Source organism: Xyrauchen texanus, chromosome 36 (genome assembly GCF_025860055.1).
Source record: "Xyrauchen texanus isolate HMW12.3.18 chromosome 36, RBS_HiC_50CHRs, whole genome shotgun sequence".
NCBI lineage: Eukaryota > Metazoa > Chordata > Actinopteri > Cypriniformes > Catostomidae > Xyrauchen > Xyrauchen texanus.
Window position 1 is genome coordinate 22,768,714 of NC_068311.1, and position 19,211 is coordinate 22,787,924.

The following is a 19,211-nucleotide window of genomic DNA, read 5'->3' on the forward strand; positions in this document are numbered from 1 at the left end:
CTATCGGTTAGGTTTAGGTTAATGTTAGGTTAGGGAGGTACTTCTTACTCATTTCAACCTTCATCTAATATTCACCTGAAAAACCTCTTCTGATTACGACAACATTTCACTTGCTTTTGACGCTACCCGCTGGACGTTTCACTGGGAAACTGCAGCAAAACGTGTAATGAAGCATGAAATTTTATTTTGCAAAAATGTTCCCACAGTCATATAATGTTAATATGACCAAGCTGACTTTGTACCCTCAAATTTTTCAATTAAAAACTAAGATCCGCTGCAACAAACCAAACAATGCTGAAATGATAATTAATTATAATTAAATGTATGGGCCTTGATTTATTCCTAGTTCTCATGGCTGCTAATACTTTCATGAAAAGATGCAGTCCTTAATCATTGATAATAGAGCTATTATTTCTCCAATTATTTTATTTTAATTGGTCATGAGACACGTGAAATCCAATGACGTCAAACTTAGCGAGTAGTGACGCCAAGTGCAAATGAGATTTGAGAAATATGACAGAGGGCAAGATTTCAGAGATTAATCTTGTTTAGATGGGGGTTGAGCCTTAGATATGGGGGTAAAACTGTCACAACCCCCAATAATCTCTCCCAGAATATACAAAAAATATAAAAGAGGATATTAAGAAAAACTGTTTGTGTAACATTTAGGGTTGGGTACCTGATAACCGGTTCTTGTCCAGAACGGGTTTCATTTAAAAAAGAATGCATAGCGTGTACAGCTGTCACGTGACAAAAGAACGATCGACTCGGACCAGAAGACTTCAGAGGTGAACTAATCATTTCTGTTTCCTGTGTGAGAAATGCATAACGTGTACGTCTGTCACGCGACAAAAGAACGAACGACTCGGACCAGAAGACTCCAGAGGTGAACTAATAATTTCTGTTTCCTGTGTGAGAAATGCATAGTGTGTACGGCTGTCACGTGACAAAAGAACGAACGACTCGGACCAGAAGACTCCAGAGGTGAACTAATCATTTCTGTTTCCTGTGTGAGAAATGCATAGCGTGTACGGCTGTCACGTGACAAAAGAACGAACGGCTCGGACCAGAAGACTCCAGAGGTGAACTAATCATTTCTGTTTCCTGTGTGAGAAATGCATAGCGTGTACGGCTGTCACGTGACAAAAGAACGAACGACTCGGACCAGAAGACTCCAGAGGTGAACTAATCATTTCTGTTTCCTGTGTGAGAAATGCATAGCGTGTACGGCTGTCACGTGACAAAAGAACGAACGGCTCGGACCAGAAGACTCCAGAGGTGAACTAATCATTTCTGTTTCCTGTGTGAGAAATGCATAGCGTGTACGGATGTCACGCGACAAAAGAACGACGACTCGGACCACAAAACTTCAGAGGTGAACTAATCATTTCTGTTTCCTGTGTGAGAAATGCATAGCGTGTACGGCTGTCACGTGACAAAAGAACGAACGACTCGGACCAGAAGTGTCCAGAGGTGAACTAGTAATTTCTGTTTCCTGTGTGAGAAATGCATAACGTGTACGGATGTCACACGACAAAAGAACGAACGACTTGGACCAGAAGACTCCAGAGGTGAACTAATAATTTCTGTTTCCTGTCTGAGAAATGCATAGCGTGTACGGATGTCACACGACAAAAGAACGAACGACTCGGACCAGAAAACTTCAGAGGTGAACTAATCATTTCTGTTTCCTGTGTGAGAAATGCATAGCGTGTACGGCTGTCACGTGACAAAAGAACGAACGACTCGGACCAGAAGACTTCAGAGGTGAACTAATCATTTCTGTTTCCTGTGTGAGAAATGCATAGCGTGTACAGATGTCACGCGACAAAAGAACGAACGACTCGGACCACAAAACTTCAGAGGTGAACTAATCATTTCTGTTTCCTGTGTGAGAAATGCATAGCGTGTACGGCTGTCACGTGACAAAAGAACGAACGACTCGGACCAGAAGTGTCCAGAGGTGAACTAGTAATTTCTGTTTCCTGTGTGAGAAATGCATAACGTGTACGGATGTCACACGACAAAAGAACGAACGACTCGGACCAGAAGACTCCAGAGGTGAACTAATAATTTCTGTTTCCTGTGTGAGAAATGCATAGCGTGTACGGATGTCACACGACAAAAGAACGAACGACTCGGACCAGAAAACTTCAGAGGTGAACTAATCATTTCTGTTTCCTGTGTGAGAAATGCATAGCGTGTACGGCTGTCACGCGACAAAAGAACGAACGACTCGGACCAGAAGACTTCAGAGGTGAACTAATCATTTCTGTTTCCTGTGTGAGAAATGCATAGCGTGTACGGCTGTCACGCGACAAAAGAACGAACGACTCGGACCAGAAAACTTCAGAGGTGAACTAATCATTTCTGTTTCCTGTGTGAGAAATGCATAACGTGTACAGCTGTCACGTGACAAAAGAACGAACGACTCGGACCAGAAGAGTCCAGCGGTGAACTAATCATTTCTGTTTCCTGTACAGCACCTATGCAGTTTTCACGGAACAAACGAACGGAGGTTGCACAATGCATATGCAAGGCCAACACAAAATGAATGTATCACTCTCTGATTCTACTCGTTCTTCTGAGTCACATAAAAGATGATCGACCCATGATCGACCCATCACAAGTTTGTTCCTCACACAAAGCTATCATATGACTTCTAAAGACTGTGAATGCCACGCACCACATGTAGAGTACTTCTTTGGTGCTTATTTAGTCATTTCTGCAAAATATCTTCTTTTTTACCACAGAAGAATGCAAAATAATGACAGAATTTTCAATTTGGTCTGAAATATGAATTAGAAACTTAACCTATATTAAACATGGACATAATTCTGTATTATTTTGACAGAACTGGCTCATTTGGTGTCCTCCTAATAGGTGAACAGAGTGAAAGAGGCATCTGCTCCACATGCTCCATCCACTCCATGTTTTCCACCAGTCTCAGCTGAGGCGCTTTCCAGCAGCGTTATGTGGACAAAACGATTTATCGGAGCACAATAACAGCAGAAAACAACGTGGATGGCAGAAGATGTTAGCTGCTCGTGGATCAACGTTGCGTGGAAGAACGACGCTATAAAGGCGTGATAGTAAATAGCCTGACGTTGAAAATGAACGCTGCGTTTGATGTTCTCAGGGATGAATCCTGTTGGAGACGATGCAGACTCTCATAGCTGAAGTGGAGGGATACTTCAGCTTATCCAGGGCAAATACACACAGAAATGACTACAGTTATACAAGGTCGTGGGAAACACTCCATAAATCTGACCTCTTAAATCATCATCTTATAGTTCCAGCAGAGGACAGCTGTGTTTGTCATTGACTGAAAGATGTCCTGTGATGAATGACTGCAGTTTACGAACCTTTGCTGTGACTCTTTGAAACATGCGCATACAATTCCCATGTGGAGATTATTAATAAGAACATGTGGTGACATGGATGAAAGCTCACAGGCCGACACCACTATGTTCCAGTGCACGATGCATTTTACCAATCCGAAATGGGGAGTGTTGTGGTAAATGTGTTGGATAAACTGTGTCAGCCAATATGGCAAGTGCCACAAATAGGCTATAGCCTACTATATTTCACGTAATAACGTTTTGTGCAACGAGTAGCTTGTTATTGGTCAAATAAAGCAGATTGTTTTTTTGTTGTTATTTGTTTTTGGAGATTAATATTATTAGCCTAGTACAAGTTTGAAATTCAGAAACCTTTGGTTGTGTTTCAAAATCTAGGTGAGCTGCCTACCTAGACCGCATTTTGGGCATCGTATGCGCGTTCGAATGACATTTTGGGCATCGTCAACGTTCGAACGAACGATTCAAACGCGCCAAATCCGGTTTTGGTTGGCACCTCACTAGGCTTTCAGTCAGTTACTGTCAGTTTTTCTTTCCGCACAGCACGAGTTCAGTCTCTTTGACATATATTTCAAGATGCGATTCACTGGGTTCATTACGCCAATATCATTCATGGCCTTTGTGATGAGAAGATGGAAAATCCTACTGGTGCTGAATGTGTTTACGGTGGCTGGCTTTATTACCTTTTGGGGCAAGTGCAATTTCCGCACAGCCAAGGCTGTTAGTGAACAACTGGCTGCTGGTACGAGGGGACAGACGCACCTGAATGGATCTGCTCAAGAGACCAGCATCACTCATGATGTGCTCCTACAACGACTGGGATCACTGGAAGATGTGGTGTACAGACAACTGAACGGTAACTCTTTTAATGACTTAAAATATCTTGCTAAAACAAAAATATTATATGCATATGGTGACAAATTTTGCCCTATCACCTGTTTCTGAACAATAACCTATCACCAGGGTTGGGAGGGTTACTTTTGAAATGTATTCCACTACAGATTACAGAATACATGCTGCAAATTATAATTTGTAACATATTTCGTTAGATTACTCAAGGCCAGTAAAGTATTCTAAATACTTTGGATTACTTCTTCAGCACTGGTAGATTTTTTCACTTGTTTTGACTATAAAAACTCTGTCAGTGCAGTGAGACAAAATACATGTTAAAAATACATTCTCTGAAAAACCTAAATATCTTGTGCATGTTATCTTTTGATTTTTGCCCTAATATCAAAAGTCTTACTAGAAAAAAGAAATTATGATCCAACGTGAATTTTCTTGATAAAAAATATGATGGTGTCTGGTAACATGTGCATGTAAAATGGCTAGAAATAGCATTTTATTTTAGCATAAAGCTGACAATTTACACATGGTTTATTTCTGCTCCAAACTTCAAACGTACTTCTCTGTCTGCTCGTATGAATGTAACACATCATCAGAAAGTGTTTCACCGCTGTTCAAATGCACTTTGGATCGCATAATTGATATGTATAAATGTTTTCCATCTGAAAGGACTAAATATTAAATGAAACAAAAGACAGTAAAAATGCAAAGTAATCTCTTCAGTAATCAAAATACTTTTGAATGTAACTGTATTCTAATGACCAATGATTTAAACTGTAACTGTAGTGGAATACAGTTACTTGTATTTTGTATTTTTAATATGTAATCCAGTTACATGTATTCTGTTACGCCCCAACTGTAACGAATGGAGGCTGCGAAGGACAGTGAGGAGAATGGATCTAGATGCAGCTTACTTTATTTAAACAAACAAACAAATAAACACAAAGGAAAAACCCACAATGGGGAAAACAGGAAACTTAAACACGATGAAACAAGACTGAGAACTCGGGCAGGGAACACATACCGGGCATGACAATAATCTAAACAGGCTTGACAACATACATCCAAAACAACCATTCCAAAACATAACAGAACATAACAAAACATAACGATTGACAGAGGGGAGTGAAAACAACCGGGTTAAAATACATGAACAAGGAAACACGGGAGCCAATGAACAAACAGAACTCAAACAAGATAACAAGGTGATAAACAGAAACCAATGGCAAACTAACGAGACAGGTGAAAACAATGAACAGAGAACACGAAGGCTAACAAGAAAACTATGGAACTACAATGGTGACAAAAGTGCAAACTAAGGAGCTACAAGAGTGACAAAAATGACACACCAAGGGCAACAGTGAGACAAGACATGGTATACCTAACACCAACCCTGCCTTTCACTATAGCCTAAGTTTGAACAAGATCCCTCTATCTGCTTTTATTCGTAATTCACATGAAACTTGTCAAGAAAATGTCCTGGTTCAATTTTACTTTAAAATCAAAAGAAACAAAGAAAATGAATTGTATTTTTATGGCCATTAAGATTTTTTTTCATTGTGAAATTTTTTTCTTGACAGTTATCCAGATTTTACTAATCACCAGTTCTCATTACCACAACACAAAAAGAGGTCATTATTATATTCTCATTACTGCAATGTAAACTTTAAAGTATCTATACATCATAGTAGTACTTACTTATTGCCTTTTATTTTTGCTGATTTGTATTTAAAAAAAATATTGAACAACAGCATCTTTTTACTGTAATACACTATACAATATTATTAAAGTTAAAACATTTGGACACATTATGGTAAAGAAAACTGAGGGCTAAAATGTCCTAAAAAATTATGTGAAAATACAGAAAGAAATCTTAAGAAAATATAATTGATTTATTTTTATTTATTAATTTGTGGTTAAATATAACCAGGATAAATAAAATAAATTTTCATACAATATTCAGTAAAAAATATAGATTTTTTTCAATCATCATACAGTTTGGACCAGAAGAAAGCAAATATGACCTAAAGGCGGCTCCTTAAACCATGCTGTACCCATGGTAATATGATAAATTACAATAGCAACATAGAAAAACTGTAATTGTAAGCTCAGCAAAATGCTGTTCATTTTATTACATAGTAATACATGTGTAATTACATTGTACTTTGACCATCAATGTTAAATATTATTTTAATATGTCCTTGAATTTTTTGGGGAATACTCAAAGTATTAGAGTCAATTAACTTTTTACACAAAAAGCACCATTTAATCACAACAAGGCAATTAGGACACAGCAGAAAACTATACAAAACAATAAATCAATTGAGTTAATTCAATCAATTAATTTGAACAGGTTTGTCAAAGTCTCTTGGACTCATCGAGGGTTTTGGAGGTCGTGGTAGAGGAGGGCTGCCAGCAACACTTACACCGGTGGAAGAAAAGGAGGCCAAGTACCTGAGGGAGAAATACGGCTACAATGCGTTTCTGAGCAACAAAATCTCTTTGGATAGGTCCATTCCTGACTATCGGCCCAGCAGGTGAGCTTCACATTACTGTCAGACCGATAGTTTTAAAGCTACAGTCACTCTTAATGTAAGATAGATTCAGTTCACTGACCAGAAAAACATAGTCCAATACATCGGTACAAAATAACAATGCCAGAATTGGCTTCACTTCTGTTAAGAAAAGAAAGGTTTTACACCTTCTTGTGTACCTAAGCTTTAAGCAGTCTGGTGTTTCATTTAGCAGATAAAGAGAAGATCTTAGACAAGAACCAGAGCATAATGATAATTTTGTTTTTCCATGTACTATGTTTTTTTTTAGATGCAAAAAGGCCTATTACCCCCATGACTTACCACAGATATCCATCATCTTCATTTTCGTAAATGAGGCGTTGTCTGTCATCCTGCGTTCTGTCCATTCGGCTGTCAATCACACTCCAGCTCATCTCCTAAAAGAGATCATCTTGGTGGATGACAACAGTGATGATGGTGAGAAATAAGTTAAGAAATGAGAAATGTGGCTTTGATCAACAAGGTACAAAATCAGATTGAATAGATATTTAGCAGTAAACACAATAATCATAAAACAAACCTGCAGAGGTGTGCTATTACATAAGTGATTAATTATTATTTTCGCTAGGTGACTATAAAATGGGTGAAAAAAATCCCAAAGACTTACGTTGAAGGATCAGAGAATCATAGATACTTGGTGGTGGGCTCTTTTGACTTGGAGCAACCGGTAACCACCTAGCAATGCCCAAGCAACCATCCAGAACAACCTGTAATAGCATACTATAGTTACCGTCAAATGTACGATTTTCACTAGTGGTATGCTCTTTTAACTTGGACCAGTTATCAACATCCTAGTATCCACCTAGAACACCCTAGCAACGTCATAAAAACCACCTAAAACACCCTAGCAACCACCCAGAACACCCTAGCAATGACTAAGAACAACCCAGCAATAGCATATCTGTCATATTCCCTGCTGTCTTTTATTTTTGTGCTTTTATGTTGAAGTTCTTGTTTAGTTCCTGTTTCCTGTTAGGTTTTTGTAGTTCTTTGTAGTTTCATTTTACGATTGTTTTTCCCCTGATTGTTTCTCATTCCCTGATTGTTTCCCCAGGTGTTCCTTGTTTTCCCATGTGTATTTAAGACCTTGTTTCCCCCAGTTAATTTGTCAGTTCTTGCATGTTTTGTTATGCTCTGTGCTAGGTTCCCTGTGTTTTTCTTTATTCTGAGTTTTCTTGTTTATTTTAATAAAGCTGCACTTAGATCCTCATTCTTTGCCTGCCTCGTCACAATATCAATCATCAAATGTAACATTTTTGCTGGCTGACCATAAAATGGGCAACAGCAAATACAAATCATAGATTTATGTTGCAAGAGGAACCAGTCTCATATCCACCAAGCAACCACCCAGAACACACTTTCAGCCATCTAGCAACGCCTTAGCAACCACAAATAACAACCTAGCAACAGCAGCAATTGTCAAATATGCTATTTTTGTTGGCAAAGACATATTCACCTTGCAATCACCCAAAACACCTTAGCAACCACATAGGAACCACCCAGAACACCCTAGAAACCACCTAGCAATGCCTTAGCAACCATCAAAAACAAACTAGTAACATCATAGCAACTGTCAAATGTACGATTTTTGCTGGCGGACAATGCAATGAGCAATAATAAATAAATAAAACATTCCACAGATATAAATTGTAGGAATTTGTGTCATATTTACCTTGCAACAACCCAGAACACCTTAGTAACCCCCTAGAAAGAAACCAGAATACCTTAGCAACCACTTAGAACAACCTAACAACAGAATAACAACTGTCAAATGTGCAATTTTCACTGATGGTGGGATCTTTTGACTTGGACCAATAAGCAGCCAACTAGCAACCATCCAAAGCACCCTAGCAACCACCCAGAACCAACCTAGTAACTACCAAAAACAACCTAGCAGCAGTGACCATGATTGTCAACACAGATAACCTGGAGTAGTTTGCCAAGTGCCACCCATGTTGTGCATGGACATGCCTGTCTAATGTATCAGAGTGTGTACTTAACCCTTCCCAGAGAGACAGTTCAATTTCCATCACACTGTTAGCATGAGACGATGACAGAGGGCCAACTGTCCAGCAGCGCAAGGGGAAAAGCCTACATTTGCTTAAACAATGGGGCAGAGAATTAGCACAATCATCGCTGTCCTCGTAATGTCAGTGATTCACAGTTTGTCACTTGGGATGCAGATGACAGTGTTTAATGTGGGGTAAGAGACTACTTTCCAAGAAAGTGTTTTTCAAGGGGATGGTGTTCATCCATGTAACACAGATCAAAGGCATGGAAGAGTGTTGGCATAGGAGAAACATTCCCTCTGGTGTGGTTTAAGCATAGCTACAGCACTCATGCACCATGAAACAAGATTTCTCTCCCTCTTTACTGTTTGTGTGTGTGTGTGTGTGTGTGTGTGTGTGTGTGTGTGTGTGTGTCTGATAGAACAACTGAAAGGACCATTGGAGGAGTATGTCAACAAGCGCTACCCAGGTCTTATCAAAATAGTGCGCAATCAGAAGAGAGAGGGACTCATCCGTGCTCGTATCGAGGGCTGGAAAGTGGCCACTGGGGAGATGACGGGATTCTTTGATGCCCATGTTGAGTTTACACCTTCATGGTGAGAATCTAGCACTCTTGCACTCCCTGTTCTGCCTTTAGTTCTGGTAGATGTTCTCACTCTCACTTCGATTTTTAGGCCCTGTTTACACCTGGTATTAACATCTCTCTCGCGTGATCCGAACATAGGTTATTCGGCCAGAAATATCCCATTTATGCCTCGATGTAGTTATACTAAAGTGCATAATAAACAGGATAAATTAGGTCATAGACAGAAGGCTTCACAGTTCATGTGCACTCTGTAAGTCCAATATCTAATTGGCTGATGTGAGGAGAGAATCCAGGCAACACATTCTCAAGCCAAGCTTAGATTTACAGTTGAAAGGAGTTTTATTAACACTGTGTGATGATTCAGCTTTGCTGGTAAAGATCTAACCTCTACATTCACACACCAGGGCTGAACCGGTTCTGTCTAGAATTAAGGAGAACCACAAGAGGATCATCCTACCATCCATAGATAACATAAAAGATGAGACCTTCGAGCTGGAGCGCTATGAGAACTCCGGCCATGGTTATAACTGGGAGCTCTGGTGTATGTATATCAGCCCACCTAAACAGTGGTGGGATGAAGGGGACACCTCTGCCCCCATCAGGTATGATTCTACCAGGCTTTTCACACTTGAAATAGTTATCCCTGGGCTCATTCCATGTTTAACACCGCTCATACTTTATTAATTCATACTGGGTTGTGAGATTTTACACTGTTCATTTGTAACCCTTGGGTTATCATTCTTATTTGCATATAAACGTTTTATATAAATTCTCCTCCCTGCCCAGTAGGTGGTGATATGCATAAAGAATGCTTAACGCAAAAAGAAAAAAGAAAAAAGAAGATTTTGAAAGTAGAGATTTATAGTAAAAATTACTTTTTTAATTTTGGGGTGAACTATCCCTTTAATGAGAATAGCATGACATAGTTTATGAGTGGATGCCTTTTATTAATCACCTTTACATTCAAACACGTTGTTTCATGGTGTATATCTCTGGCACGGCAATTCTGGGTTAGGACCATAAAGAATTTCAATATGGTTAAAAGCGGTGCAAACACCCTTTAAAAATCGTACAAAACTGAAACGTTGCTTAAATACCCCATTGCTAACAGTGCAAATTTCTTTCCTCTGTTAACGTATTTCCTATTGAAACAGGAAGTAGTGGCAGGCATTGTTGGGGGGTAATGTGTTACAAGTAACGTGAGTTACATAATCAAATTACTTTTTTCGAGTAACGAGTAAAGTAACGCAATATTTATTTATTTTAGACCATACTATAAGAGTTACTTTATAAATAAAGTAAGGCGTTGCTTTTGTACACCTCTACTTTCCCTGTATTGTGAAAAATCACATGTAAAATTGTGCAAACTTCGGGGAGGAGACATTAGAGTGTTCTATAGAGTGTGAGGCCAGAGACTATTTAGTAGAGACGAGTCACTTAAATGAATGGGAGAAATTGGAATGGCCAACCAAGACGCTCTAGCACCCAACAGTAAATGGATGTAGAAAGGAAGTCCCATTTTGCAGGTAAAAGAGCCAATCACATTTTAGATTCAGACATCGCCTGTCAGTTAACTCGATAACCCACATGTGCATTAGCTATACAAGCCGGGGAAATTGAGTGCTTATGCGTAATATGAGTTCAACATTCGGTTGAGTGACACGTGATTGATTCATGTTTTAATACACACTGCATTAAAATATCAGTTAATGCGTTTAGGCAGAGGGATTATAAGACAAGTCTTCCACTGGCCATGACATGAGCTCCCTGTAACTGGGAGAATGGGATGAGATAAGCTGACTCTGGATCAGTGGCTCCTTGCAACATTCTACATTGTGTCATTTGAGAAAATGTCTTAGTTTCTAAAAAGATTCTACATTTTTGTTTTATAATAAACAAGTAGTTTGATTCATGAAACAAACCGTTTTTATGAAATTTTAGTAGCATTAAAAACATGTGGAATCAACATGCTACATGCACGTTTGCAGTTGTATGCGATCAACCAGTGGCATATGTGCACACCTTGGATCAGCTCAAAACAAGCATGCACTGAGATAACTTAAGTGAAAAATATTCTTTTATTATCAGACACATTCCTTGAGCATGTTAGGCTGGCATTTCCCACTGAATTTTATCCTGACTTTTGAAAAACATCTTAAGTTGACTCTGTCGATGGGCTCCGCATATGATGACATATGATGCAGGTTCAGATGTTGAACTTTGCTGCTTTAGGTAAGACAGCGGTTATTCTTCATTATTCAAATTGGCTGCCATGTTGATGGGAAAAACTAAATATCTGTTTGTTTACTATGTTGTTTTGACTTGAGTTTTGTACAGTAGCTAGCATGGCCTGTAATGTCTTTTGTATGCAATGCATGGCTTAATCTACGGAATGCATAGCATAGCAGAAGTGAAAGTGGCTGTAAAGAAAAAGATAATGCAAAAATTAAATAAAAGTAATGTAACGCTTTACTTTCCATAAAAATTCACTTTTTAATTAATTAAGTTATTTAAGGTAATTTTTAAAAGGAGTAAAGCACTATTCTAACGAGTTAAAAGTAACGTTACCCAATACTGGTGGCAGGACATATGGAAGTGTTCTTTGTTTTTTGTTTTAAATAACAATGTTTTTTACTTACTCTTTATAGCTAGAAGAAGTTGGTGTTTGGGGAGGGACATTCTCAATTCTTTGATTGGACAAAATGAGGGCTCAATATTTTTGTCAATATTCTCGGTAGAATAAGACTGCAAACTTTAAATGTCTAATTGATTTTGTCAACTTTTAGGAGCACGCTAGAATATGTAGATGACCTTAAAGCTAATAAACAGGAACTAAAATTCAGACCACACACATTTTGATTTTTGATTTCCATTTCCACTCTTTAAAGCAGTGTTAAAAATGGCCTTAACATGTACCGTAGTTAAAATGGATGTTTTGAAAAAGTAATGTGTGTAAAGCCCAATATTCTCTCAAATAAAGTCTTTCTAGAAGTAGCTCATTATCCAGAATGGGTACAAATTCAGTTGTCCCATGTAATCCAATTAAAGGAATATTCCAGGTTCAATACAAGTAAAGCTCAATTGACAGCATTTGTGGCATAATATTGATTACCATAAAAATTCATTTTTACTTATTTTCTTAAAACAAAAAGCAAAACTCTGAGTTATATTTAGGCTCTTACAATGGAAGTGAATGGGGCCAATCCGTAAACATAAAAATAATCACTGTTTCAAAAGAACCACAAGATGTAAACAATATCCATGTTAACATTATTTTAGGGTGCTAAAATCCTTATCTGTGTAACTTTATAGCCAAGTTTCAACTTAGTTATGTTGGAAACTCTCAGAGAGGACCAGGAGACTCGGGTAAATCTTCAGCAGGATTCTTTATTGTAAAAGATCAGGTGAACCAGTCTACACGTCAAAAGGTGCTGTCTCACGCTGCATTAATCAAGTCTAATTTAGGGAGCTATACATTGTAGTTTATAGGCATTCAGTGGGCAGTGCAGGTGGTAACAAAGTGTTCAGGTGAACCTTAAACAAAGAATGCAATTGAACCTGCCACAGACTGGGGGTTTCTCCAGCCCTAATCCAATTTTCATAGAAATAAGGAAGGGTCCGCGCCAATGGCAATGCATTTACTTTTCACTCAGACATTGATTGAATCATGAACATAGGCCACCTATTCACAGATTGGAACTGGGGCAGTTAGAGCCATCACAGACAAAAGGCAAAAGCCTTAGTTAGCATGAGAAACACATTTTCATTCACATACACTCTTGTTCAAGTTGACAAACAGGATGCAGCCATGTGTAGACCATCTCACAAAATCACGAAACCAAATACTTTGAAAGCCCAATAAAATGTACATCACTTTAGTTTTTCATGTGATGTTATATGAAAGATAATAGACCACCTGATCTTATAGTTACACTTAAATTTGCAATCCCACAGTTGCAGTGATGATGTAACAACATAAACCCTGTAATCATGGTAATTTAGTAGTCTGCTGCCTAAAAGACAATTTAAACAACTTAACAGCTCAAATAATACACAAGTTTTAGCAGAATAATGAAGATGGGGGCTTTTAATAAATGTATAAGCTTCACATTTCTACCTTTAACCCTTGATAATTGGCCCCATTCACTTACATTTTAAGTGTCTCACTGTAACCTCAATTTTTGAAGAAAAGGAGGGACAAGTTGAATAAAGTTTGTGGTTATCAACATTATGCCACAAATGCTGTCAATTGAGCTTAACTTATATTAAATACAGTATATTCTGTTACTTTTTAACATTTACATTTTTTATCTTCTTCAAATATTTTTGACTTATTTTTATGTACTGTTGTGTTTTAATTATTCAGTAGGCCTATATCAGAAAAATAACTTCATTGAAAATATGATGTGTAAAAACTGTTTTTAGGACCCCTGCAATGATAGGCTGCTCTTTTGTGGTAAACCGGGAATACTTCGGGGAGTTGGGCCTGCTGGACGCGGGGATGGACGTGTATGGAGGCGAGAATATAGAGCTGGGAATCAGGGTTAGTGTGCCACCCATATCTCTCCACTAAAATAGAGTAATCATAACTCAGCCTCCCTAATCTTAGTCCAGAGGGCATTAATTTGAAATGTATTGTAAGCTCAAAAAAGTTTTAATTCTGTCAGGACTGAAGTTTTTTATGTGTGTGTGTCTAAACCCTAGGTTTGGCTGTGTGGAGGAAGCATGGAAGTCCTGCCCTGTTCCAGGGTGGCCCATATTGCGAGGACAAAAAAGCCCTACCACAGTAACATCGCATTTCACACTAGACGAAACGCCCTTCGTGTGGCGGAAGTCTGGATGGACCAATACAAATCTAATGTCTATTTGGCATGGAACCTCCCAATGAAGGTATCTAAGAATTAGGGATGTGGAAAACTCTATATTTTCAAAATTGATTTGTCGTGGGTTGCCTGAACGACTACTCGACTAATGAAATGAAACACCATGTTGGCTTTAATTTTGTCATGCTACTTGTTGGTCTGTTGCAGGTAGCGGGACATTCTCAATCTAGAGAGGATTTGATTGGACAAACATCTGTGTAGTGCAGCATGAATTGTCAATATTTTCAGTCGTGTTCTTGTGTTGTGTAGTCAACCATCATGAGCCACCCCTAGTTAGAACACAACATACTGTAGTTGTAATACTACAACATGTATAATGATATCCTTTCTCTCTGTGCCATTGAAGTGTATGCTCACTTTCTTTGTGCATGCAGAACCATGGTATTGATTATGGAGACATATCCCAGAGAGTCGCACTCAGAAAAAGACTCCAGTGCAAAAGCTTTGAGTGGTACCTCGACAATATCTATCCAGAGATGAGGAGATACAACAACACTCTATTTTATGGAGAAGTGAGTACCATATCAAATGGCTCAACCTGGGTCTTTGATTAAATCTGTTACCACCTTTTTAGTAGTCCTGTATGGTACAGCCTACTCAGTGTGCCTGACTTAAAGGAACAGTACGAATTCAAATCAAGTTAAGCTCAATTGACAGCATTTGTGGCATAATGTTGATTACCACAAAAAAATTATTTAGGCTCGTCCCTCCTTTTCTTTAAAAAAAGCAAAAATCAAGGTTACAGTGAGGCACTTACAATGGAAGTGAATGGGACCAATTTTTGGAGGGTTTAAAGGCAGAAATGTGAAGCGTATACTTTTATAAAAGCCCTTATATTAAATCTTCTGGTAAATCTCATGTATTATTTGAGCTGTAAAGTTGTTTAAATCAAAATTTTTACAGTCGTTTTAGGGTTTGTTGACATTACATCGTCATGGCAATGAAGTTGTAAAATTGGCTAAAACTTTACATAGAAAAGATTAGTAAGCAATTTTATCCCACTAAATTAATTTTAGCAAGCATTTTTTGCAAGTCTTGTGGCTATAATTTTGAAATAGTGAGTATTTTAATGTTTACAGATTGGCCCCCATTCACTTCCATTGTAAATTCCTTTAACTTGTTACGAAAGTTTTTTCTTTCTTTTTTTCTGGGATCTGTGAATTTAAACAATGGCCCTAAAGAACATTATCTGGCCAGTTATTTTTAAATGATTAGTTTGTATAAACTGTAACATTCTGTTAAATCTTTACTCAACCTTATGTTCTAAAACATACCCTGTAAAACAAACCCCTTTGACTTGCCCTTTCTTTTGTGAAACACAAAAGGAGCAGTTTTGAAGAATGTCTTCACCACTTTACAATGAAAGTGAACAACAATGGGGAGCTCCAAAAATGACAAAAAAATAAATAAAATAAAAATGGCACATCAAGAAACATCCCTGAAGGTTTGATGTCAATAGCAAGTAACTGTAACAAGACACTAAAACCAATGCCGATTAGCATCTTTGTTGTCAAATAAATTTCGGTCTTGTTTGAAAATTGACAGCACCTGTCCCCATTCACTTTCATTAAATGGAAAAGAGGAGTGTGATTTCTTCAAAATTTCTTCTTTTGAGTTCCAATTTCTTCATTTGTGTTTTGTGTAAATGTAATTTCAACAGATCTTTCGTTTTTGTGTAAAGCGTTACTTTTAAGGATCAGTCATTTAACTCTTTTTCATTTGTGCTAGATTCGCAATACCAATGTGACCCATCTGTGTGTGGACCAGGGCATGAAGGAAAACCACACTGCAACTCTGCACCCCTGTCATGGCTGGGGACCTCAGGTAGAAAAACACGCATCTCAGCAGTACTTTCCACTGACTTAACCCCACACTCTGCAGACAGGAAATAGGTTATGTCTAGAGGGACACATGACACAGTTTTGTGCATTCTGTTCATTAGGGGAAACTACGCAATGAAATATCAGGATGATAAAGAAAAAAGGTTTGGTTTCATGGAGTGGTATGAATGGAGACCCGAAAAAGAAAGTTTGGGCTTTGATTGAAAAACTTCTAAGCAGGGATACACTTTATTTTCTATAAACTATTTCATCCATTTGGGATAAAATTCTATGACTTTGTTCACACAGGGCATTTGAACACAATATATGATATTTGTTTTTTGATAATTTTCATAAAATTGTATTGCTTTTATTTGACTTTGCTACACCTGTGGTGTTCCCGGTCTAAAGTGACCGGCCATTGGAAATTAATGGATTAGACTACAAAATAAAGATATATTAAGTGTTCAGGAGCATCCCAATCATTTAGATTAGCACATACAGTTTGTGGGTGTGTGTTTGCACACACAAAGTCCTCGGACAAGTGCACACACACACACACACACACACACACACGTGAGTTTAGTGCCCTTTTTCGCATTGTTTTTCCAAGGACACTCTTTGAAGTGTATTTAAAGATCTACTTAACATATTATGTTGTGTTTGGGCTCATTTGAATCGGGATAGTCTGCTGTTAGATAAGATATGACATTGTCTATGTTATATGTATGTTTCAAGAAGTAATAAGAAAAAACATCACAAAAAGACACTTATACAGTATTTATGTATGTGAGTGGGATTTCATACACTAATATTCACTTTGGCCTCTGAGTGAAACAAATTTGCTCATTGCATTTTACTAATTGAGACCTTTCCAACTATATATAGCACATGGCTATCTCATCTTTTTATGTTTTTACCAACTCTGAATATATTTGTTGTGATAACAAATTTGCAAATTATGAGAACAAAATAGTTCCAATTTGTCAGCAAATTAAAAGCCATTATTTAAGAATTGGTAGGATCAGATATATACATTGTAAAGTTCAGATTATACGCTTTAAAATCACACCAAGCAAAATCAAGAAAGTGGTTATTAATTCATTACATAATAATACAATTATTTTTGTTTATTCTGCAGGGAGTGCCCCCACTAGCTCAGTTCAATGAATCCTTCGATCAATGATTTTGTTTTTTAAATATGTAAATTATTTTGTCATAATTACTAAAAAAGAAGTTGACAGAAAAAAGATCCAATGCAATATCTTGGGATAATATATGCAGTATTAGAGATTTATTAAGAATCTTAGTGCGGCGGTCATTTTTGACCAGCAACACAATAAGTGTTAGCGCAAACGAACCCAACACAAAAGATAATCATTGTAATTTTTTTTAAACGTTTTAATATATGGGAAAAACCATGCAGAGACTTCTGTGAACAAAAATCACCCAACCAATATGTATATGCTGGGCCCAATGAGTTATTGTTGCTTGATCTAGCTAATAATTAATTAATCATTAATTAATTATTAATTAATTAATTGTCATTATGGAAATAGCCATATCTGCCAAAATGTGTTGCCAAAATGCCCCTAAATGACTCAGTGAACCAGTTACCAAATCACTGAATTAAACAAATTCACATCATCTCCTCTGTGGTCCGTTTTGTAGCTGGGTCGCTACACTAAGGAGGGTAATCTTTTCCTGGGTCCTTTGGGAAGCACCGGTGAAGATACTCGCTGTGTGGTGGACGATAAAATCAGCACCTACCCTCAGCTCCTCAACTGTGAGAAAGTTTCCAGTGTACTCCAGAAAACTTGGCACTTTGCACAGGTGAAATGCTCTCATTTTTCAAGAGCACAGTGTTAAAAAATTTTCCTTTTGCCTTTGGTCACTAAATTTATTTCTTTGTTCCATGAAGAATGAACCAATCATCAATCAAGCTACAGGACGCTGTCTCGAGATGGTGCCAGCCAATATTTACTTTGGTTACGCTCTGGTCCTGCGCTCTTGTACTGGCCAGAGGTGGACCATTAAGAATTTTATGAAACAACATCAAGGGCAATGATTCGATGGTATTTGATATGGCTGCCACAAGCCGAAAGTCTCTATGCCGCCTTCATAAAGTTGTTAGGAACTTGAAAATAGATCCAGTTTGGAGATCTCCTACATGTCGAACTTCAGGGGGTGCCGAGGGGATGCTGAACAGGTTTGGGTTTGCCTCGACATAGTATTTAGTCTTACTGCGTTCCAAATGTATCAGCCAATGGCCCTCAAATGAGCAACCATTTGAATCAAATTCTGACTGCTGAATCCAAAATGAAACATTTTAATGTTGTAGATGACCAATAATGAACTACTGTACTGCAAACATTCAACATATGCTGTACTTCAATGTATACATTATTTGAGTCTATGTTGATTAATATACACAGTGACCCCAAAAAACTCATGCTAATTGCTAATGAAACTTGAGCTTTTATATTTTGTCATCTAATGGAATGACATTCAGAAAGATTTAAGTGTGACAAGTGAGATACTGTAGGGTATGGAAATTTAGTATGCAGGAAAACAAGGTAATTTGTTCATAATTCTCGTAAATGGTTTTATTTAGATTTGAATTATAATGATATTGGGTTGTGATTTCTGTACTTCTCTCTCTCTCTCTCTCGTAGATTCTCAATATCAGAGACTACGGATCCCAGTCATTTTTCTGTTTAAATAAGTTGTCTGGTCTACAAATATGTTATTTATTGCATATTTGTTTTCTACAGTAACCCATCAGAAGCATGACATTATAATATGTGCGCAGGAAACAACCAAGTAACCATGGTAACTGTACTAATCTCTATGTACTGTTGAATGGCTACTTTGATTGAACCACAATCTAAAGAAAAACAAGTAGGTTCTGGATGCACAGGTACTATGGGTAAATGATTTTCAGGGATTGTAGAGTTACATAGTGAATGAGTCATAAACTGTAGGCTCTGTAGAATCTGTAACTACAGATTCGAAAGAAATGGTTTCATATCCAAAAGATTTCAGAAGAACCTTGCAGCGTGATGGAAAAGAGTTTTCTCATAACGTCTTCCATTTTTAGTAGGATTGATTTGAATAAAATGGTGAGCTGTGGTG

At 37.7% G+C, this 19,211-nt stretch overlaps 1 protein-coding gene across 1 annotated transcript; it reads left to right on the forward strand.

Annotated features, from left to right (window-relative positions):
- Positions 1–2,965: 2,965 nt before the first annotated feature.
- LOC127630017 (polypeptide N-acetylgalactosaminyltransferase 17-like) lies at positions 2,966–19,203 on the forward strand. The gene is made up of 11 exons (XM_052107387.1): positions 2,966–4,215; positions 6,559–6,742; positions 7,029–7,195; positions 9,209–9,383; positions 9,778–9,975; positions 13,799–13,916; positions 14,078–14,263; positions 14,631–14,768; positions 15,985–16,080; positions 17,748–17,909; positions 17,998–19,203. Exons 1-11 carry the CDS (start codon positions 3,936–3,938, stop codon positions 18,142–18,144), a joined length of 1,851 nt encoding a protein of 616 aa, XP_051963347.1. The 5' UTR covers positions 2,966–3,935; the 3' UTR covers positions 18,145–19,203.
- The last annotated feature ends 8 nt before the right edge of the window (positions 19,204–19,211 follow it).